The 22,008-nt window shown below is 52.8% G+C and overlaps 1 protein-coding gene across 4 annotated transcripts in view; it reads right to left on the bottom strand.

Moving 5' to 3' along the window:
- The window catches only part of FSD2 (fibronectin type III and SPRY domain containing 2), an 83,487-nt gene that overhangs the window by 41,489 nt on the left and 19,990 nt on the right, over window positions 1–22,008 (bottom strand). For all 4 annotated transcript variants that reach the window (XM_027068184.2, XM_027068185.2, XM_027068186.2 and 1 more), the window contains 11 exons: window positions 21,292–21,962; window positions 21,063–21,158; window positions 19,060–19,290; window positions 17,794–17,816; window positions 16,693–16,814; window positions 13,729–13,884; window positions 11,318–11,452; window positions 10,453–10,603; window positions 8,361–8,494; window positions 5,506–5,638; window positions 980–1,156 (listed from right to left, as the gene is read on the bottom strand). In XM_027068184.2, the coding sequence (XP_026923985.1) occupies window positions 980–1,156; window positions 5,506–5,638; window positions 8,361–8,494; window positions 10,453–10,603; window positions 11,318–11,452; window positions 13,729–13,884; window positions 16,693–16,814; window positions 17,794–17,816; window positions 19,060–19,290; window positions 21,063–21,158; window positions 21,292–21,903 (1,970 nt within the window). In that variant the 5' untranslated portion in view covers window positions 21,904–21,962. Of the gene's footprint in view, window positions 1–979; window positions 1,157–5,505; window positions 5,639–8,360; window positions 8,495–10,452; window positions 10,604–11,317; window positions 11,453–13,728; window positions 13,885–16,692; window positions 16,815–17,793; window positions 17,817–19,059; window positions 19,291–21,062; window positions 21,159–21,291; window positions 21,963–22,008 lie in introns of those variants that run through there.

Below are 22,008 nucleotides of genomic sequence, written 5' to 3'. Positions count from 1 at the left end.
GTTCTTCCCTCTCTAGGAGAGGATACTTTGATTTTTAGCCTTATTACACTTTGGGCAGAATCTCCAAATAAACTATTCGGCTCAGTGCCTACTATTTCCTGTGTTTCTCAGACTGGGTCTGAGGATTGGTAGAGTCCATTCTAGTCCAAGTACCTTACAGGGGGGGGTCTTCCCACGTATGTGCGGGCATGACGGGTAGTGTTTAATTAACCACGATGGAGGTTCACCAGCAGAGAACGCAGGATCAAACATGCATAAGATACAGCAAGCCAACAAGGGTCAGAGGCCCCGTGGTACAAGAGATGCTGGGGAGACGGTGTGAATTTTTGTAATTTTTGAGGTGAAGGGAGGTTGTAACAGTGGCTTCCCAAGTCTGAATATGTCCACGGGACTGCACCTCATCAGGTTTTCCCAGCTTTCTAGAACTAATCCACGCGTAGAGGACAGAGTGCTTGGCAGCAGAAGCAAAACAGAATGAGCCATGACTATTAAGCCACTTGCAAAGATGGAACTGGGGCTTCAGATCAAAATGTAACCATTTAATAACACAAGTTGAGCATGAATGAAAAGCCAATCACTTAGTGCTTAAGAATGCTGTCTCTGGAGCCAGACTGCCTGGATTGGATTCCAAGCTCCAAAAATCCACGTCGGACGGATTATCCGACTGCTGGGAGGCATAGCCGATTTTTAAAATGGGGTGATAGAATTGTGAGAAGTAAACAGGACAGGACATGGGAGCAGCGCTTGGCACGGAATAAGCTCTCCGTGAATTGTAGCTATTTCTGTCTGAAAGAAAAGTACCCAAAGCTGCTCTTTTCTCGTCTCATTTGGACTTTAGGGGAAAGGGCTGGAAAAGAGCCCTGAGGTATCTTAGAATATTTTATGAAACCTACTCTAGGCCTTAATTATTGCTAGTGAAACCTCGTGCTCTCTTCTTTCAAGGCCAATTTTAGTATCAGGCATCCAGATTCTACTTTACCGTGATGATGCAAGTCTGTGCCTCATGCACCAAGACAGGCAGTTTGCTCCCAGGTCCTCTTGTTTAGGGACATCTTCAAAGGCCACACCCACCGTGTAGTGGGACCTCTCGTCCACCTCCACCTCCCAGTAATGGCGCCCTCGGATTGGAATGAGATTCCCCATGACGGCAACACACCTGGGTTCAGAAAGTGGAAGCGTACGTCACCGGGGGCGCCCCGAGCCTGGCCGTGTGGGGGCGGGGGGGGGGGGACAGCCGTGGGGGTCGGCCCAACGGTGTTCCGAACACCTCCTTTGAGAAGCGGCTCGCCCTCGGCTCACCTGACAGATGCCGAAGTTTGTGGGAGGGTTCTTAGCCTGCCGGTAATGGGAGCGAGTTACAAAGGGCTCTATTGACATTTGTAAATGATTGGGCTCTTTTTTTTTTTTTTTTTTTTTTGGTAACAAAAATAAAGATTTGGTTCACTTGCTCATAAAAAAAGAAAGGGACTCCGGGTGCCTGGGTGACTCAGTGGGTGAAGCATCTGACTTCGGCTCAGGTCATGATCTCACGGTTTGTGGGTTCGAGCCCCACGTCGGGCTCTGTGCTGACAGCTCGGAGCCTGAAGCCTGCTTCGGATCTGTGTCTCCCCCCACCCTCTCTCTACCCCTCCCCTGCTCACGCTCTGTCTCTCTCTCTTTCAAAAATAAACATTAAAACAAACAAACAAAAGGGACTGAAACTTCACAGAAACAGCACAGTCAAGGGAACCATGTACTTGAAGTTCAGGAACCGGCCAGCGCTGCTGATACACTAGCATGGGGGGCTTTGAGGTGACGCCTATCTGCGGGGTGGCTACAGGCAGAAGACGAGGATCTGGATCTCAGAAGCAAACCTGAGAACAGCAAATAGCAAATCCCTCACCAATGATCAAAATCGACCTCCAAGAAGCCACTGGAAACAAATACACTCACAAAGGTCACAGTTATGTTTTGTTTTACAATACAGCATTCTTCAGAGGAAGGTTCTCATGGGAAACCAGACCACATCAGTATCTCTGAAACGAACAGTCTGCCTCCTGCAGGAAACTTCTGCATTAGCCAAACTGAGTGCCCACCCCCCGCCAAGCCCCTGGGCAGATTTGTTTAGCTCTGTTATTAACACGAGATCTCTACTCTCAAACCCCAAGTTCTGGAGGCCAAGCAAAGCTCTGGGAAGAAGACTGCACAGAAAATAGCTCCTCTTTTGTAAAATGAAGCCGTCTCTACTCTCAGCTCGGGACCCACATCTCCACCCACCTGCTGTCTCTCATTCGGAATGTCCCGAACGGGACTTACCACATTCCTACCCTTCCCACCGCCGACCAAACTTTGTGTTTTGCTTGTGGTGGGAAGGAGCACTTACTCCCCGTGTTTTCTCCGTTTTGGTTAATAGATTCATGATCTACCCAGTAACCCAAGGCAGAAAACAGTAACCCAAGGATAATGTAGTGGTTACACGCTCAGCTTCTAGCTTAAATCTGACTTCAGCCCTTAACAGCTGTGTGCCTTTGGGCAAATTACTTTACTTCTCTGTGCCTCAACGGTCTCCTCTGTCAAATTGGACTGATAATGATATGGATGTCACAGGCTGTCGTGATGATTCAATGAGCTAATCCATGTCAAACACTTGGAAGATGTCTAGCACTTGGTAAACACGCCGTAAATTACAGTCCCTGACCCATCCCTCCCCTGCTCGCCCCTTAACCAGTTGGCCTGTCTCCTTGTTAGTTCTGTGTGTTGCTGATTTACTCAAGGCGTCCACAGCCTCCTCTCTGGTCTCCTGGCTCCCCGCCTGCCTCTCCCCCTCCTCCCCAGCTCACACTTGACCCTCCGGTGTGATCCCTCTGAATGTAAATCTGATCGGGTCACCTCCCCTACTTGAATCCTCCAAAAATTCCCACCCCTCCAAGGATGAGAGCCAGACTTGTTTTGCCCTAGAACTTTTCCATCTTTCCTGCCTCGTCTTCCCCTTCTTCCCATTATGGACGCTACACCACAGACACGCTAACCGGTAGCAGTTCTGCAAACACGTGGTCTCCCTGGCTTCCGCCGTGTGTACTCGTATGAGGCACTTAATCTGCCTGGTCGGCCTGGAGAGCCCCCTTTTATCCTTCAAGCCCTTGCTTCCCCAGGAAGCCTTCTTCCTGGGGGCTCCTACAATGCCTTGGCCATACTTCTACCGAATCTTTCACAGGTGTGTTTTTGACACATGCATCTCCCCCACTTGCCTGGTCTGAGTCAGGTGGGCAGGGACACTATCTTCCTCTCTTTACCTCCAGGGCACAGCATGGTCCTCACGGGACAATGGATACACTGGTGACAGGATATTGAAATGGGACTAACTTGGCTGGACCCCAAAGAGCCAAGAACAGAACAACAGGTGGTGCGTTCTCCCATATTTCCAGGTGACGTGCTGGACCACCTCTGCGGGACTTGGTGACCAAAAACTCGTAACTTTTAGTGCAACACCAAGCGGCCGAGGCTGAAGACGCTCGAGGCTGTGTCTGCCCAGAGAGCGTCCACACGCACGGTGAGGTAGCAGTGGCCTGGTCAGAGGTGTGTGCCTTCAGAGGACCGGGTGTGAACGGAACCCACTGCAGGAAAGCTGCCTCTGCGTTGTTTGTGGGGGGATCCTGTCCAGGAGAGCTGCCTGTGAGGGCCCAGGAGGGCTCGGCAGAAAGAGCGAGAACCATAGCACTGGGCGTGGAGGTGGACGGGTTGTGAGGGGCTCACCTGGGAACTGCCGGGGAGAGAGAGTCAGCTTCCCACATCACACCGGTACCAGTCAGGTACCCCCAGGCTAAAAACAGGACAACAGGCCCCCAAATGGAGCCCGTCACGCTAAGCCCCACGTCTCCAAACCGAGACACCTCCGTTACAGTTCGACTCTCCCAGAAATGGGATCTTAAACCAATCAGGAATCGCCTGACGAGCACCAGTGAGGTGATGTGCCTCGCAGACCCTGCTGTCCCCTGCAGGAAAGGAACCTCGCCACAACCGCCCGCTTCTTTGCCTACTGTAACTTGGCCCATAAGTGTCTTTCATCTTGTACAGCTCCTGAGGGCTCCCGTCTACTTGTTAGACTGGATGATGCACGTTTCATAACTCCTGGAATAAAGCCGTAAGATCTTTAAAATCTATTCAGTTGAATTTTTTTTTTTTTTTAACACAGGTAAGGCCTTTATCTCTCCATGTCCCTCTCCATGCCCTGCAACCCTGGGTAGAATGGGCAGAGGTGGGAAAGGATCAAATCGCTTTCCACTGTACCCTGCGCACTTGGGCTACTGCATGCTAACACTTACATATAGTAGGTGCTACACACACGCGCGCACACACACACACACACACACACACAGTAAAAAGGCCGGCAGGGAGCCAACGTCAGAGGAAGAGCCAGCTCTGGGATAGTCTCGGACCCCGGCAGGGAGGCTGATGTAGTTTCTTTGTTCTCTTCCTTTCTTTCAGCTTTTTTTTTTTTTAATGCTTATTTTTGAGAGAGAGCGAGCGAGTTCGAGCAAGGGAGGGGCAGAGAGAGAGAGGGACACAGAATCCGAAGCAGGCTCCAGGCTCTGAGCTGTCAGCACAGAGCCCGATGCGGGGCTCAAACCCACGAACCATGAGATCATGACCCGAGTTGAAGTCAGATGTTTAACAGACTGAGCCACCCAGGCGCCCCTGGATGAAGTTTCTATCCGTGGCCCTTGCAGCCCCATTGGAGAGCCCCTTTTTCTCCTTAGAAGATCCTTCTGACTCTAAAACCAACCGACCGAGAACTCTTCTTGTCCTGACCAGACCAGGAAGCTGAGAGCCACCTGTAATCCCGGAAATGGAATGCGCTCTTGGAGTTAACCTATCTGTGTTCTTTTTCTCCCATTGCTTTGACTTTTCTATTTCAGCAGTGTATATCTGTGCCTTATTTTAAGTCTTTAAGTCTTTGGAAAGAAGTGAGGCACAAATAAATCGTTTCAATGTGGATTGAGCACCAAGGTCTGGAAATAGCTACATTTCTAGACAGACGGCTCACACGCCTTTGCGGGGGCCACCCCTCCCTCAGGTCATGCACTAGCACCACCCCCCACCGACTCCGCACAGGCTAACCCCACCGGTTTTCATCAGGGGTTTTTAAACAGGGCTTCCCCGTGTAGGACAGGAGCGCCGGGCCAAGCACTGGGAGACCTACAGCCTTGTTTCCGCTCTCCCAACGCCTGTCAGTGTGCCCCTCATCGTGGCTTCAGGGTCTGACTCCTCCAGCGGCGGGGGACCCGACTTCAGAAGCCACAACAGGTATCTTCCGTCCACACCAGCCAGACTCTTCCCCCGACTCCAGCTCCCCAGCCTCCCCTCCGCCCCCACCGCCTCCTCTCCCCACGGCGCCCCCCCCACCCCAGCCTCTCATCCATTTCTGGGACCTCTTCAAGGCAGCGTCTGTCATAACCCACTTTTTATCTGACCAACGTGTCTTAGAGGGGGTCCACGGAATGTTCTAGCGAGCGGCTGCCCAAGTACCTGGTAAACCGGGTGTTGCCAGGGAGCGGCTCCTTTGCTGGGGTTTTCCTTTCGCTCCGCACGACCGTAAACCCATCTTCAGAAATGGTCAGCCCGGGATGGCAGGTGTGCTGGTTCAGGTGGAAGAAGCTGCCTGTGCGGGCAGAACACACGAGGAGCCCCGCCAGTCCCCCTGCCTTCTCCACCCCGGCGCCAGCCGGAAGCCCGGGGCCTCGCAAAGTCCTACCCCTCCTGCCACTAATGATGGGGCAGCGAGCATGCACTGGGAGCCACTGTCCCTCGCCCCCAGCTAGCGGTTTGCAAGTCTTCCCTCGTTCAAGCCTCACAATTACCCTCAGAAACGCGTTCTTATTTCCATCTGGAGAGGAGAAAACTGACGCACCAGGTGGTTAAAAAAAAAAATCACCTGGCAAGGCACCTGGGTGGTGCAGTCCTGATCTCGGCTCAGGTAATGAACCCACGGTTCATGAGTTCGAGCCCTGCATCGGGCTCTGTGCTGACGGCAAAGAGCCGGTATGGGATACTGTGACTCCCTCCCTCTGCCCCTCCTACTCTCTCTCTCTCAAAATAAATAAATGTGGGGCGCCTGGGTGGCTCAGTCGGTTAAGCGTCCGACTTCGGCTCAGGTCATGATCTCACGGTCTGTGAGTTCGAGCCGCGCATCGGGCTCTGTGCTGACAGCTCAGAGCCTGGAGCCTGTTTCGGATTCTGTGTCTTCCTCTCTCTCCGCCCCTCCCCTGTTCATGCTCTGTCTCTCTCTGTCTCAAAAATAAATAAATGTTTAAAAAAAATTAAAAAAATATAAATAAACGAACTTAAAAAAAATCAACTGGCAATGACAGAACTAACATTTGAACCCCCCAGACTCTCTGATTCCACAGGCTTTGCTCTTAGCTGGGAGGCTATAAGTGCCTGCACACGGACAAGAATTTCTAACCCACCTGCCAAGGGAAATAGTTATTGAGATTCTTAAGGACCAATCTGACAAAGGGAAGTGGAATTCAACATTTCAATGAGGGCAGTGGGGCGGGGGAGAGGGAAGGATGTTGCAGCCATCCCCAAATCATGGTTAAAATAAATCTCATCCAACAGTGGTACAGAATAGATTGAATACAAAGTTATTCAGTAAAAAAAAAATTATTTAGTAAAAAAATCCATTAATGAAGAACATAATAACTCATTCTCATTACTGTGTCCTAGCCAAGTGCTTTTTTCTTGAGTTCCTATTCTGTCACTTCTCTTGTCTCACACCTGGGTTCAAGCTTCGCCATCAAGCTGTTCACAATTATTGTCACAGTTTGATGCTGCCAGAAATTTCATTCGCTGTCTGCGCTGACTGGCAAGGGGGCAGGCAGGTTCCCACCACCTAACTGATGCAACACGTGGGCCCTCGCCAGTTCCCACCGAGGATCATTTTTGAAAATATAATGATTTTTGCTGATTTGTGTTCATTTAAGTTTTTCATATATACACTCTTTTCTTCCATTTGATTTATTTTGGAGGGAGAGAGAACGAGCATGCAAGGGGGGAGAGTGGCAGAGGGGGAGAGAGAGAGAGAGAGAGAGAGAGAGACCCAAGCAGGTTCCGTGCTCCGTGCACAGCCCGACGCGGGACTCCATCCCACAACCCTGGGATCACGACCTGAGCCGAAACCAAGAGTCAGACACACTCAACCAACTGAGCCACCCAGGCACCCCTTCATAAATACACTCTTCAAAAAATCATATGAACAAACTAATTCCGAGATGACTGAATAATCAAGAGCTGGCTGTACCTTTGGCTCTGTTTTTTGTTTGTTTGTTTGTTTGTTTGTTTGTTTTTGACTGAAACTGCCGGAATTTAACATTTCAAAACACCAGGTGAGCACAGAAAATGAGGAGTGCCAGCCAACTAAAGGCAGGCCCTGGCTCAATATGAAAGAAAAACCTGAGTTCTAATCCCAGCAATAGCCCCCACCCTCTGGGACCTGTGGTGGCCACCCAACCTGTCTTTCCTATCTGTGTGGACGGAACACAGTGGGAATTAATCACACACCTCTGCTCCTGGCATTGGAAACGAGGACAAAGTGACACAGTGTCCCTCAGTAAACGACCCCACTTAAGAATACGTCGTCCCCAGAGCCTGGGCTCAGACTCCCTGCCTCTGTGTCCTACCTGCCCTCCACCCGTCAGCCGGCCTGAGCTGGACTGGCTGTGAGGTGGGGGAGGGGTCACTGGCCCCCGGTGTGCTGTGACAAAGCACACACCCACAGTGCCAGGAGTGCCAAGCAGTGCCAGGAAAGTGGGTGCATGCAAAGCTTCCGGTGACGTCTCTGCTCATGCAGGGTCTGGACAGGATGTGTGACCGTTGTACGGATGATGGCAAGGGACAAGGGAAAGGGGCTGGACCTAGGGATGAGGGCGCCCGCCAGGGCCAGACAGGGCCTAGGAAGAGGCTGAGCAGCCGGGTCCAAACTGGGCCTGTGGGTGGGAGACGCTTGGGCTGATAGCAGAAACGGGGGATGAGCAAAGCCAACAACCCCTCCTGGGAATTTCGTAAAGACATCATCCCAAGGGTGGCGTGCAGCCTGTGTGAGCCACGAGGCATCTGGGCCACCCAGGTCCAGGGCGACAAGCCTCTGGTCTGCCTGAGGGAGCGGAGAAAAACCCTAAGTTCTGATTCTCACTCTGCCGCCAGACTGCTATCTGGCTTGGGCCTTCAGTCCCTCTGTCTGTAAAATGGGACCACAGGGCCCTGATCTCCCCTGAGCCCCTCCCCGGCCTGACTTGGCCCATTTTCCAGAGAAGTCATGCAGTGCTGGTCTGCCGCAGAGTGGCTCCCTGAGGTCTCAGGGAGCGTGTGGCCTGGGCACATACCTGTGGTGTAGACGGTCACGGGGTCGCTCCTTGCACTGGGGCCCCCCACGCTGAGGGCTCGCACGTAGATGGTATAGCGCTGCCTGGGCTGCAGCTGCAACAAGGCCTCGCGGGTCGGGATGCCCACGACCGACCTGGGCAAAGAAACGGAGCCACAGTCACGAGGGGTGGGGCTGGGCAGCCAGGCCCCAGCACCGGGCCTCCCTTCCAGAGCTGGGATGTTAAACTCACCCTCGCACCCCCAGCCTCTCACCCACAGCGGCACGGCCGGTGGGTTTCCTCCCGCAGGTCCACTTTCCTCGTTCCCTCGTTACTCCTCGTGTCCGTGGCCGTCCGGCCTCGGGGCTCCCCACCCTGGTGTCCCCGGCACCCGGCACCATGCTCGGCGTCTGTCTCCTGCTCTGCCCCCAGCTGTCTGACAGTTGAGAACCTCTCCGAGGGCAGTGGCTGAGTACCGCCTGCCTCAGCCCAGCGCTGAGCCCACAGCAGGTACCTCGGCCTGTGTTTATGAACAGACATCTCTAGAAGAGCTGGAAGGGCAGCACAGAAGCCCACTGGGAACCTAATTTATTGAAATTCTACCGCACACGAGTACAAGCCTGTGATTGCCACTGTCTGTTGCCACTGCTAAAGCCCTTTCAGTCCAGGGGAAAGGAGAAGCTTTTGGGGTGACGCCCGTTTACGGATGCAACACCCCCATTACACGAGCCTCCGTCCAATGAATATTAACCAAGCCCCTTAGGTGCCAGACGCTGGAGAAGGGGGCTCTGGGGAGAACTGAATGTAGTCTCTGCCCTCATAGACCTCATGGTCCAGATGGGTAGAGAGGCACTCCGCAGGCCAGCGGTGGAGGAAATGCAAGGTGGTGACCGTGACGTGGTCACGGCGTACTGCAGAGTGGATGATGCCGGAGACGTGAGTTTGGAGCTGAGCTCTCAAGAATGACTTGCAAGTAACCGGATGAGGCAGGGACAGGAGTCTCCTGCACAGAAGCAGCCCGGGGCAGGAAGGAACACGGGAAGCAGGAGGAACTAAACCCGACCGGTGTGGCTGCAGCCAGACATGGAGGGGAAGCCGGTGTGGCATGAGCTAGAGAAGCAGGAGAGGGGTACGGTCTGGGAAGGAATTTTCTCCTCTTCAAGATGATTAGATCTGGAGAGCAGGTGCTACCCCACGTCACTGACCAGCCTCCCGGTGACCCCCATCATTATGGTCCCAGGTGTCAGGCGCTCCTGAAGCATCAGCACAAAGTGCAAAGGAAATCTGGATCATCAGGTGGCCAGAACCACTGGACTCCCCTGCCCCACTCCTGAGTGTCGTGGGAGTAAATAACCAAGGTCGCCCTGATGTGGCCGTGGACACGTGGATTCTACCTGGAACAGAGGGTGCGTGGGATAGACGGCCAGGCTCCAAGCCCAGCCCTGAGCACAGAGGAATCTGTCCTCCCTGACAGGTGACGCCAAGCCCGCCTCCTCCATTTCTCCAGAACCAGGCGGGCGCCCTCTGTGCTCCGCCTCTGGGCAGCCCCTGGACGTGGGGGCTGCTCCCGGACTGCCTGGGTCTTGCCTCACTCCCGCCCCGGGGCCACGCCGCTGACCCACTGTCCTCAGAGCTCAGTCCTTCCTATCCATCCGGGTCTCGTTTGAAAAGTTCACTCCATCCACGGAGGTCCCTACTTCCACCCCAGCCTCCTTCTTACATTTCTTTCTCCTTCAGAGCCCCTTGCATTTTATGTATTTGTTTGTCTTCTTGTTTTCTATTTGCCCCTGCTCGACGGTCAGCTCCGTAGGGAAGGGAATTTGCCTGCCTAGTCTCCCAGAGCCCGGGCCCAGGTCCAGGCCCACAACACTTGTTGAATGAATGAGCGGTAAACCTTCGTTGGACTAGAAAAGCAAACCTGAGGTTTAAACCATTTACTCACGCCTCACGCACCTTCAGTGACCGTGTTCAAGAAACTTCTCATGAAAACCAAGCACTCGAAATTAAGGTTCCAAACGCTGACCTTCTCTCCAGACCCCGTGCATTTCCTGCGCTGTGTCACTGTGTCAGGTGTCATGCCCCCCCCCCCCCCCACCCCATGACTATGACTTACTCAGTTACTCCCGAGGCTTCAGGACTTTCCGCCTGGGTCAGCTCCACCGTGTACGAGTCCACGGGGTTCAGATTCCCAGACTCCCAGCAAATCAGTGCAGCCTCTTCACAGCTCCGTATCTCTTTGCTTTTTATAACGGGAGGGGAGGGGGCTAGGTGTGGGACAAAGGGGGGAAGGAATGACCATTCTGCTCCTATCCAGCCAGTTTGTCCAGAGCACGGCCAACCGAGCACGACACTGTCTGCCCACAGAAGACATTCGGTGCCGTAAAAGGGAAACCAGGTGCAAGAGACTGAGTATTTGCATCCCCCCCCACCCCAGAATTCGTGTGTTGAAGCCTGTTCCCCAAAGTGGCGGAAGGTGGGGTCTTTGGGAGACGAAGAGGAGGGCGTCTCTCGTCAAAGAGAACCCAAAGAGCCCTGGGCCTCTTTCTGTTGTGTGAGGACAGAGCCGAAACCAAGCCAGATGTCTACGGACCCGGAAGGCTTCACATCAGGCGCTGAATATGCTGGCAGCTTAAAAGGAGGCCCCTTTCAGCTTCCAGAACGGTGAGAATTAAATTTCTGTCACTGATAAGCCACTCGGTCTATGGTGTTCTGTCATGGCCGCCCACACGGACTAAGACGCCGGGAACGCCTTTCAGACGTTCCTGGAGCAGAAGGCGGCTGAAAGGTTAAATGACACTACGATCGTGAGCAGTAATTTTGGGCATTTTGAGACCAACTCTGAGCAAACGTCCCTTCCATCCTAGGAACACTGGTTTGGTGTACTAACAGAGAAAAACGGACAGCTACTCCTGCCCTTCCACATGACGTCAAGTGTCCCGCCACACCTCGAAAGCCGTGACTCCTGTGGCCCCCATTACCTGTCATGTACATTGCACGCTCACTGGCGGGGCTGCGGCCGGCCCTGTTCTGAGCTGTGACCCAAAATTCATACTGGGTGTTTGGCACAAGATTTCTCACTGAGCAATATGTTTCTTTGACAGTCATTGTAAACTCTGAAAAACAAACAAACAAAAAGATAAGAATTCAACCCTAAAAATAGGCCAAGTGGCTCCGAGTTAGTTGTGTCGAATCTCCCTGTAGTAGATCACAACACTGGCCATAAATTCCTCCCATCCCTGTATGCGTCCTCTGCAGTATGACTTACTACTCCTTCAAGAGGTTCATTCTTCCCCGTCATGGATGGGCTGAGCCATGTGACTTGCTTCAGCCAATGAGACAGCAGCAAACATGATGCCAGCAGAGGCCTGGGAAATGCTAGTGCACAGGGGCTTGTCTTCTTGCTGCTGGGAACACCTTCCACTTTCATGTGAACAAGCCCGAGCCAGGGTCCTGGACAATGAGACCCAGTAGACAGAGGCCCCAGCCTTCCCTGCCGTATCCCCACATCTGTAAGTGAGGCCATCCCACACCATCCAGCTCTAGGTAGCCAAGCTGGCCCAGACCAGAAGAATGTCCAGACAACTCACAGAATTATAAGAAATAATAAATGTTTGTCATATTAAGCCAATAAGTCACATATATGTGTGCAGAGTAGGGCAGGATAGGGTGTTGTTACCCAGCAACACCTAACTGATACACCTCTAAACCTCCTCAGGCTCTTGAAAGGCAGTGATAACTCACTAACCCACCCTCTGATATCAGTTCCTTTATCACAAAGGGGTCCATTTAAAAGATCTTCATAGAGGGGCACCTGGGTGGCTCAGTTGGTTAGTCCAGCTCTTGATTTTGGCTCCGGTCATGATCTCACAGTTCGTGAGTTCAAGCCCCAGGTCGGGCTCTGTACTAACAATTTGGAACCTGCTTCAGAATCTCTCTCTCCTTCTCTCCCTCTGCCCCTCCCCTGCTCATATTCTGTCTCTCAAAATAAATAAATAAACATTTAAAAAAAATCTTCATAGAGTGTCATGACACAGCCCAAACGCAATGGCTTCTTCTGTGTGTCTGCAGAGAGTGCCAACAGGGCTGATTCATGACACGGACTGTGGTTAATCAGACCTGGCTTCTTGGACCCTGACCAACCTTTTACTTATTTTTTTATTTTCATAATTTTTTTTTTTAATTTTGAGAGAGAGAGAGAGCAAGAGAGCACACAAGCAGGGAAGGGGGGTAGAGGGAGAGAGAGAATCCCAGGCAGGCTCCACGCTCAGTGCAGAGTCTGACACAGGTCTCGATCCCACAACCCTGGGATCATGACCTGAGCCGAAACCAGGAGCCGGACACTCAACCGAATGAGCCACCCAGGCACCCCCTTGACCTCCCTTTTACAATCTTCCTCCTTCCCCGTGGTGCCCCCTTTAGTCTTTGTTCAGATAACCCTCATCATCTGCTCACCTTGTTACAACCTCCCTCAGCATCACTTAAACTTACTCTGACTTTTCTCAAGCATTTCCCTTCCTTCTTGGTCCCTGCACAGAAAATCTGCCCTTACCTTCAGCACACAGACCCTCCCCCTGCCCAGGCTGGTGCAGCAGTGAGCTCCGTGCAGGGAGCATGCAGACCTGCCTCCTGTCCTGCTCTGCCATCCATCACCCGCTGTGTCCCCATGGACAGCTCATTTCTCTCCGGGTCTCAGTCTCCTTCTGCATGAAGTGGAAATCCCCAAGGCCCTCTCTTCCCAACAGGTGAATGGCTTATCTATCATGTGGGGAGGGGGGAGGCAGCTGCCCCCAGCCCTGGCCCCACACCAGCCAGCTCCATTTCTCTGGGAAGGGGATGGGCCCAGAGCTGCCCACGCTGGAGGCTCGGGGACATTCCCAGGAGCTTGCTCGACTTGAGCATGTGGGTCTGATCAGCTGTAGCCCTTTCAGGCTGCAGAGGCCCCATCACCCCTCACGGCGGTCTGCAGGTTAACCCTCCCATTTCTCCCGACACGAGGTTGCTCTGAGAAGGCCCAGCCTGCCCTCACGTGCCCAGCCCACGAGTATCCAGACAGCTCAGCCAGGCCTCCTCAAGGAGGGGCGTCCCCACCCTTCCTGCACACAGTGCCGCCAGGGACTCATCCCATGGACAACTCTGGCCTGAGGGCTATATCTACACTCCAGGCACCTTAGCCTGGCTTTGTGGCCCTCCCCAATGAGGCCCCATCTTGCCTCTCTGCCGTGCTCACTTGTCTGCATCCCATGTTCCAGGTAGTTCCCAAGGAGCTGAATATGTAGATTCATCCCACCTCTGCCCTCCCGATTACTGGGAAAGCAATCAGAACCGCTCCCTGGTCTCTGAGGGCCCTTAGCCGTTCCAGAGCGTGCGTGTGATCTTGGCAGAGTCTCACCTGCTTGGTCCTTCCCAGGCGAGCCGTCCTGCACCGGCCGGTAGGACAGCAGATAGCTCTCCACCGTGTCATCAGAGTACAAACTCCAGCACACGCGGACAGAGGAGCCCGTGGCCGAGTTGGGGGCCTGTGGGTTTATCACTGGAGCAGAAGGAGCTGGAACGAGGAGAAGGGAGAAAACCAAAACCAAGTGAGGAGCCTCCAGGAGAGGTGTGGGATGCAGCGGCCCCTGTTGTAGGACTCCTGGTCCCCCGAGGCATCCGTGGGCTTTGCCCAGACTGGACAAGGTCAGCAAGGCCACACCTCCTAATGGCCAGCCTGCAGGTGACAACCAGCATGTTCATTCCTGCTTTGACAAACCCACGCAAGCTGGGGGAGGAGGGGTCAGTGATAGGGACTCGGGCTGGGGGGCGTGTGCAAGACCTGCCCTAGGCATGGGTCCTCTGACCCCTTCCACGCCTTCCGGAGAGACGAGGCAGCCGGGACCACAGCAGTGCCGCCCACAGGCCCCGGAGGGAACAAAGGAGAGAAGAAGCTTCACGGGGAAAGCTCGCTCTGCTTTCACTGGTGGAACCGTCCACCAACCATGTCTTCATTACAAGGGGAGAAGACTGGGTTGGGCCAAATGTGCTCTTGAGAACCATCTTGAGAATCCACCTACTGAGTTAATTCTTTTTTTTTTTTTTTAAGTTTTTTAAATTTATTTTCGAGAGAGAGAGAGAGTGAGTGAGACAGAGTGTGAGTGGGGGAAGGGCAGACACACACACACACACACACACACACACACACACAGAATCTGAAGCAGGCTCCAGGCTCTGAGCTGTCAGTGCAGAGCCCAATGCAGGACTCAAACTCACGAACTGTGAGATCATGACCTGAGCTGAAGTCTGAGGCTTAACTGACTGAGCCACCCAGGCACCCCGAGTTAATTCCTTTATTCTCTGTAGGTTAATACTTCAGCCTCCCCAGACTCACACACAACCGAGAAACCCTCCTTGTCTCTCCTCTACAGAATCTTCTCCCACGGCAGCGCCTGCCCGCAACCCAGACTTTACGGAACAACCTTGGCTTCCGATTTTGACATTGCTCCGTCCAGGTAAGAAAGAGCACAACTAAACTTGAAGGTGTTTCCTAGCTGAAGCTCAGCCTTTCCTCTCTGGCCAGGACCTGGAAGGTCCTAACGGGACAAAGGAGAGGAGGAAGAGAAAGAACCTAATGACGAAATCCAGGATGTACAGAGGGTGCCCGTCTATACCCTCAAGGGACAGCCCCGTAGCAAGAAGGGTGGGAGCTGCGGTGAGAAGAGGGGTGGCCCTGGGCTTGGCAGCCCACCGGGAGGCTCCAGGTGATGGTCTGCACAAGACCTGGACCTGGGGTGAGGGTGGGGGGGCCGGTGAAGAGAAGTGTAAGCATCTCTCAAGCACCGACTTGGGTGATCATGCCTTTCCTTCCAAATACCTGGGCCTGGTTATCTGGGCAGCACCACCCCTTAGAAGGGGAAGGATCATCCAATGGACATCGAAGTTCAGTGAGATCACTCTGTGAATCATGAGTCTAAGAGTGGCCTCCAAGGTTTCTAATTGAGGACATCCATTACAGTGTGGTTTCTGGTGGTGAAAAACCTAGAAACATCCCAGCAGCCAGTCCAGTTGAGAATCAAGTAAACAAAACTAAGGTATATACCCATTAAAATGATGTTACAGAAGGATTTACAGTACAAGAAATATTAATCAAAATTTTGATTAAAAAGCAGGTTACAAAACAGAATAAATTCCCTATTTAAAAAAATCTGTATAAAGGAAAAATCTAAAATGATATGTACAACATTTTTACAATGTAGTTGGGTGTCGATGAGGAAATGGTGAGCAGTCAACAAAAAAAAAAGCTGAATTCCAGTATTATTCTTAGAAATAAGTAATCACAGTAGGGGCACCTGGGTGGCTCAGTCGGTTGAACATTGGGCTCTTGATTTCAGCTCAGGTCATGAGCTCACAGTTTGTGAGTTTGAGCCCAGCATCAGGCTCTGCACTGATAGTGTGGGGCCTCCTTGGGATTCTTTCTCTCCTTCTCTCTCTGCTCCTCCCCTGCTTGAGCACGCTCTCTCTCTCTCTCCCTCAAAATAAATATATAAACTTAAAAAATTAATACATTTTTAAAAAAATAAGTAATCACAAGAATATTTTTCAAGTTTATTAGTTTATTTTGAGAGAGAGAGAGTGAGCAGGGCAGGGGCAGAGAGAGAGGGAGAGAGGGAATCCCAAGCAGGCTCCGCACTGTCAGCACAGAGCCCAACACGGGGCTTGAACTCATGAACCACAAGATCATGCATGACCTGACCTGAAACCAAGTGACCTGGATGCTTAACTGACTGAGCCACTGAGGCGCCCCCACACTAATATTTTAAGAGCTACCTGGTACCATGTGACGTGCTCTACATGCATTGCCTCGTGCAATTCCCACCATATCCCCATGAGGCATTATGTGGACAAGGAAACCAAGACTCAGAGAAGTTAGGTAAATTGTCCAGAGTCACACAGCTAGGAAGTGGAAGGGCTGGGATTCTTACCAGCTCCATAGGATCCCAAAGCTCATCTCTTAGCCACTGTGCTAAGTAAATAAGTACTCGGGCTACTTGCCAGGAGTAACTCAGGCGGGAGAACAGGGGTTTATGAATCTGGGCAGGCTATGAATAAAAAATATTTCAAGGTTGCCCAGCGCCAGATGTTGGCTCCCTGGAAAGTGAGGGTGGGCACTTCACCCCCCCGGGGGGAGGGGTCTCCACCTCTGTTCTCACCATTGCAAGCTATGAAGACATGAGATTAGAGCAAAAAAAAAAAAAAAAAAAAAAAAGAAAAAACCTGTTTCTAAATATTTATGGGTTTTTTTTTAGCCATCAAAATTTCTAACTCAAAGCTCAGGGACCTGGAACTTTCTATGAAGTATGCACACAGGCGAAATATGCACCTGGGATGGTGTTAATGGAGCCCATTAGCTGCTCCACATCAGAGAAGTCCAAGGTCTGGTCTTCAAAGTCAGGCTGCGCAGAGATTTCCACGTCTGTTTCTGTATTCAAGAATTTTCCCAGTCTGTTGGTATAAAAAGCCATGCTCACAAGAACGAAGGGACATGCTCCTTAGGGTGTGTGTCTACAGTGCTGGGTCACCGGTAATAAACGCGAAGGGCCTCTTTGCTGAAGTTTTATTTCTTTGACATGCTGCTGGCTGCTGGCTGCCATCTGCTTTGGTGACTGACTCAGGGGGTCCCCAGTGGGGATGGAGGAATTGGTTTGTGCATTAGAGGGGAGGGGTAAGGGTGGGCCATTTGGGGGGCAAGTGCCTAACAGCTCCAGATCTACACCCTCTGGAAGACCTCTCCGGTGCTGACCCGGAAGCTGCCATCCCCCCGCCGCCCCAGGCCCCGACACGCACAGACTCTGGGGTTTCTTCCCCATGGGGCCGAGCGTACTCAACCCGCTGACGGTAGACTGGGGCTATGAGTTTTCTTGCACCTGCTTCCTGGCAGTCATAGGGTTTGTAGGTGGCAGGGGCGGACCTTGAAACCAGGTCTGTCTTTTGCTTCTTACCCCTTATGTCATCAAGCTTCAATGTTCATGTGGCTTTACAGACACTGTCTTGTTTAATTCCTGTAAAACTCTCCCTGTCTGTAGATAAGGAAGGTGAGTCCTAGACTGGTTGGACTTGCCCAGGGTCATGGGGGTAACGGGATTTGAACTCCTGTCTGATTCTACAACGTGTGTGCTTTCTGCAGTACACAGTCTGGGTCCTGGCACAGCTCAGGGATGGGGGAGGCACTGGACCCTGGCTCCTCCTGGTGAAAGGAGGGGCTCACGGGGTGACCTGGCCACAGGCTTGCTGGCTGGGCCGTCTGAGATTTGGTACTAGCGGGTCCTAGTGACCATCGTCCCCCCGAAGCCAGCGCTGTTGGGTCGCAGGGGCAGACATGAAAACTGTAACTGGGAGCATCTTCCCAAGGGGAGCTGAGTCTATCTGTATCTAGAGGAGCAAGAGACGGGAAAGAAGATGTGCGTCAGAACAAAAGCATTACCTGTCAGCCATAGCCACAGCATCCTAAAAAGGAGGAGGGGAAGGAGAAAATACTCAGTTGACTTTGAAAATAAATTTATTTTTCATACTATATAGTGATATAAGCACATTTTAAAACTTGGAAATTAGGGGGGAAAAAAGGAACAGCCATATCCCCCACTAACAAAACCACTCTCAGGCTTCCTGTGGGTCTCTTCCGGATGACTGCGTCCCCCTAGGGACGTTATGGAAGGACCCCCGCGTCACAAATGGTCTTTCAGCCCACCAGTTCGAAAGACTGCAGAACCGTTCACGGAATGGAAGTTCCATCGTTTACTTAACCATTCCTCTGTTGAGGGACATTTTGGTTGTTTCTAATTTTTCATCATCACAAATAACAGTGAGAAGAACATTCTCACACGTATCACTTTCTCCACATTCGGGGTTATGTCTCTGGGATACAGCGATGTTGTGGGACCAGTGGTTCAAAAGGTCTGAGTATTGAAGGCTCTAATGGTGTCTGCACACTTGCTTTCTAGCTTGTCACGGGTCCCTTGCCCGAAGCACGGCAGGAAGGAAGCACTGTTGGGCTTTGAGGGACCACTATGGGCGGGGTCAGTGTGGAAGCCATATTTGGCAACGGGGCAGCTCCAGAGGCTGAAGGCCCCTCCCTCACATCCTGGACACCACAACCACGCCATATTCCTGTGGGACATTGTGAAGAAAGAGGACCTCAGCTCTGACTGAGATTGAAATTCCCACATCCTGGCAGCATGGGGCCTTGAGGTCAGATTTAATTGGATTTCAAGAAAATTAAGAAATGAATTTTTTTTTTGCATGTTTGAGTTTACAAAGATTTAAAATTGGTGCCCTGGTAACTGGAGAGTTGGAGGTGCCTTTTTAGCCTGGATTGCCTCCTCCTCAGAGCTCTAAGAGGCCATCTGAGGTGACCAGAAAACTCTCAGAGCGCTGATGTTGCTCAGCTCCCTGGCGAGGGGACAGGTCTCTGGGACAGAGGAACGAAGGCTGGTGTTGTCTGAGTAATGGTGGAGGGAAGGGGTCAGCCGTGCGTGAGTCTGCTCGGCCATTCATGGCGGAGCGCACAGAGACACGGGTGACCACCTCATCCAGGAACAAAATGGATGTTCGTGAACATCCAGGAACCAAATGGATGCTGATCCACAGAGGTCAACTGCAACACCTCCAGACAGAGAGGGGACAATCTAACCTACCCCCGCCATACTGTCACTTCGGTTCATGATCTCATTTCACCTCATGACTGACTGACCTTTATGAAGTCGACCTTCTCTTCGTGACACATCTCCTCTATGGTTTCCATGAGTTCCTTACAGGTATCCAGGTTTTCCCCACAGCTGACCAGTTGTCCATACAAGGCTTCCAACTTCGCTTTCTTTTTCTCTCCGAGAGCTTGTATTTTTTCTTCATATTTTTGAGCAAGTGTTTCCAAAATCTCATTGAAATGTGACTCAAAATTTTGTTCCTGTCTTCCAAAGTTCTCCTGCAAGACGGTTGACCTCAGCCGTTATTTTAGCGAACGTGGTGTGTCCACCAGAGTCATTTGAGGCATGAAAATATACCTACCCAGAGATGTTTTAGTCACCCCACCCTTTTCTTATCATCGCTTGCCAGGATGCTGGGGTGGGTACAGTGGGAGCTGGGACCAGGAGTCTATGGCTAGAGCCCCTGGGATAATCTTTTTTTTTTTTTTTTAAAGTGGGCTTCACGCTCAGCCATGGAGCCCAATGCAGAGCCCAACAGAGTTGTGAGCTTTGAACTCACAACCCTGAGATCAAGACCTGAGCTGAGATCAAGAGTCAGACGCTTAACCAACTGAGCCACCCAGGCACCCGAGCCCCTGGGATAACCTTAACGAGAAGCACTGCCTTCACTCCTGGCAGCACTTTGCAATCCTCCCTCCCCCCCACCCCATCCCCAGCCCCATGCCACCTCCGTCGTGGCCACCTCCCAGGAAGATGGTCAGAGATGAGTCAACCTGCCACCGTATCCCTGGACTGCAGACATCCACGGAGATGTCTGTCCTGGGCAAGCCCTACCTAGCCTTCCCTCCTGAGCCCCCAGCATCTCACGACACTCACCTCCACCTCCTGATGCCTGCATCCTACAAACGCCAGGATCACACAGATCCTCACATCAACCAAGAGAAAGGTGAAGGGGGAAGGGGAGGGGGGAGGGGAGTGGGGGCCGTGGCCAGATGGTCCCGCCCAATAGATGAGAAAACGTAGGAAGGCAGAGGGAGCCATGCGACAGTACTTAATCCAGGGGCACAGGGGATGAGTAATGTTAATTAAATCCTGTCGACTACCGGTCCTCTTAGATTCGAAGCCTGGGAAAGCTTCGTGGGTTGTGACTGATGTCACCCTCTCCAGGTAACGGAGACATTTCCAAAGCAGAGGCTCTCTCGATGACTCAGGGAGTATTTGCTGAACATCTTCTACGTGTCCAAGACTTGCTCAGAATGGCAGCAGAGAAGGAAAAGCAGTGGGGGACTCCCCAGTGCTGGTGTAAAAGGGAAAAGTCAGAGTCCTCACTGAGGGTGAGGGTACTCTGACCTGAGATGAGCGAGCAGAGATAGTGTAAAGAGTTTTGTCCAGGTGGCTGTACCTCTGTCCCTCGTTCCGTCCCTGTGCCCTGCAGATGGGATTAGTGCAAAGTCCTCCCTCTTAAGACTAGGGATGAAGAAGTTCCAGCTTCCCTGGACAGGGGCCTGGGGCTTAGCTAATTCATATGAGGTGTTCCTGGAGATACGAGGCTGTATTAATAGAGGTAGAGCACCCACAGGCAGAGAAGGCAGGTGCAAAGTCCTGGTCCTTAGCCTCATCTGGACGGGGAGGCTGAGGGCAGGCATCACAGCAGTGTACGACATGCTACTCGGTACACCCAGGGGACTGTGACGTGTTTGGTGACAGGCACAGAAGCATATTAATCTTACGAGAAACATTAACAGCTGGGGAAAATAATCAGGAAGGGCGGGTGTCTTGCAATGCCTTGTCAAGGCTGGGCCATGCGAGAGACCCACCCTCGCAGCAGGACTGAGGATAGAAAGAGGAGACCCTGCCTCCCCAGGAGAGCTTCCGGTTCAGCAGGGGATGAGGACAGGTAGTTTCCACCAGGTAGATGCCCAAGGTCCCCTGGGAGGGCAGGGGAAAGGGCGAGAAGCGGGCAGTTCTCTAACCCACACCAGTCACAGCTGCTGACCCAGCCGTGGCGGAAGCCACGTGTGTCTGAGGGCGTCACCGCGCCTGCTCTTACCTCCACGGTGATGAAAACCTCCTCCAAGTGATTTGCAAAATTCTCCATCTCGATAATCTGCTTTTCCAGTTTGAACATGTTTTTGTGAATTTCGTCCTAGCAAACAGAGGATCCCAAGGAGACATTAATGCTCTTTGCTCTCTTCCGTAGGAGGCGCTTTAAATTCATTCCCTGCCCGCCTACTTGAGACACAAACGCACTGTCAGGGGAACTAAGGAGTCCCGTTTACCTTGGCGCTTTCCAGGGCCTTGCTGAGGGGGGTCACCTCATGCTCTCCGTGCGCATCCGAAACCTCGCACGCCCTTACTGGGGCTTTGCAAGTGACACAGAAGACCAGGGCGGCTTCGTCCTCGTCCTCCTCCTCGGGGATGACGTAGCACTCGTACTCCTCGCTGGCCCGGCCGTGCGCGTACCTGTAGGCTTCCCGCAGGTCCCGGCCGGCCGCGCCCCAGCCCAAGCAGCCCGGGTCCTCGGCCTCGGCGCCCAGCCGCCAGTCCCTCTGCGCTCCCGCCGAGGACAGGTGCAGCCGGGGTTCCGAGACCTCCACGCGCGGCGCGCTTCCATCCACGAGCTCCGCGCCCCACTCGCCACCACCTCCAAGCGCGTACAAATCCACAAGCTCCTGCACCTCCTCCTCCAGGTCGCTCTGGGCCTTACCTGGGGCCGCCCCCCCGGGCTCGCTGGTCATTTCGGCGGCCACTTGTCTTCCCGTCCGCGTGCGTTCTTCTGGGAAGAGCCGCAGCCGGCCTTCGGAGTCATACAGATCCGTGGGACAGAAGTGGAAGTCCCTGGGAGCCGGGGACCTGTGCACCTCGGGCGCCCCCCCAGCCTCCCCGTCCATCGCGCCTCTGCACCCACAGAGTTCCTCGCACGCGCGCCTCCTAGTGGGTGTCCTGGGTCCTAGAACACAGAAAGAGGAGGAAACCCTGTTTCTGAGAAGGCCATC

This window comes from Acinonyx jubatus, chromosome B3 (genome assembly GCF_027475565.1).
Source record: "Acinonyx jubatus isolate Ajub_Pintada_27869175 chromosome B3, VMU_Ajub_asm_v1.0, whole genome shotgun sequence".
In the NCBI taxonomy this organism is placed as follows: Eukaryota; Metazoa; Chordata; class Mammalia; order Carnivora; family Felidae; genus Acinonyx; species Acinonyx jubatus.
This window is presented reverse-complemented; position numbering and strand designations above follow the sequence as displayed.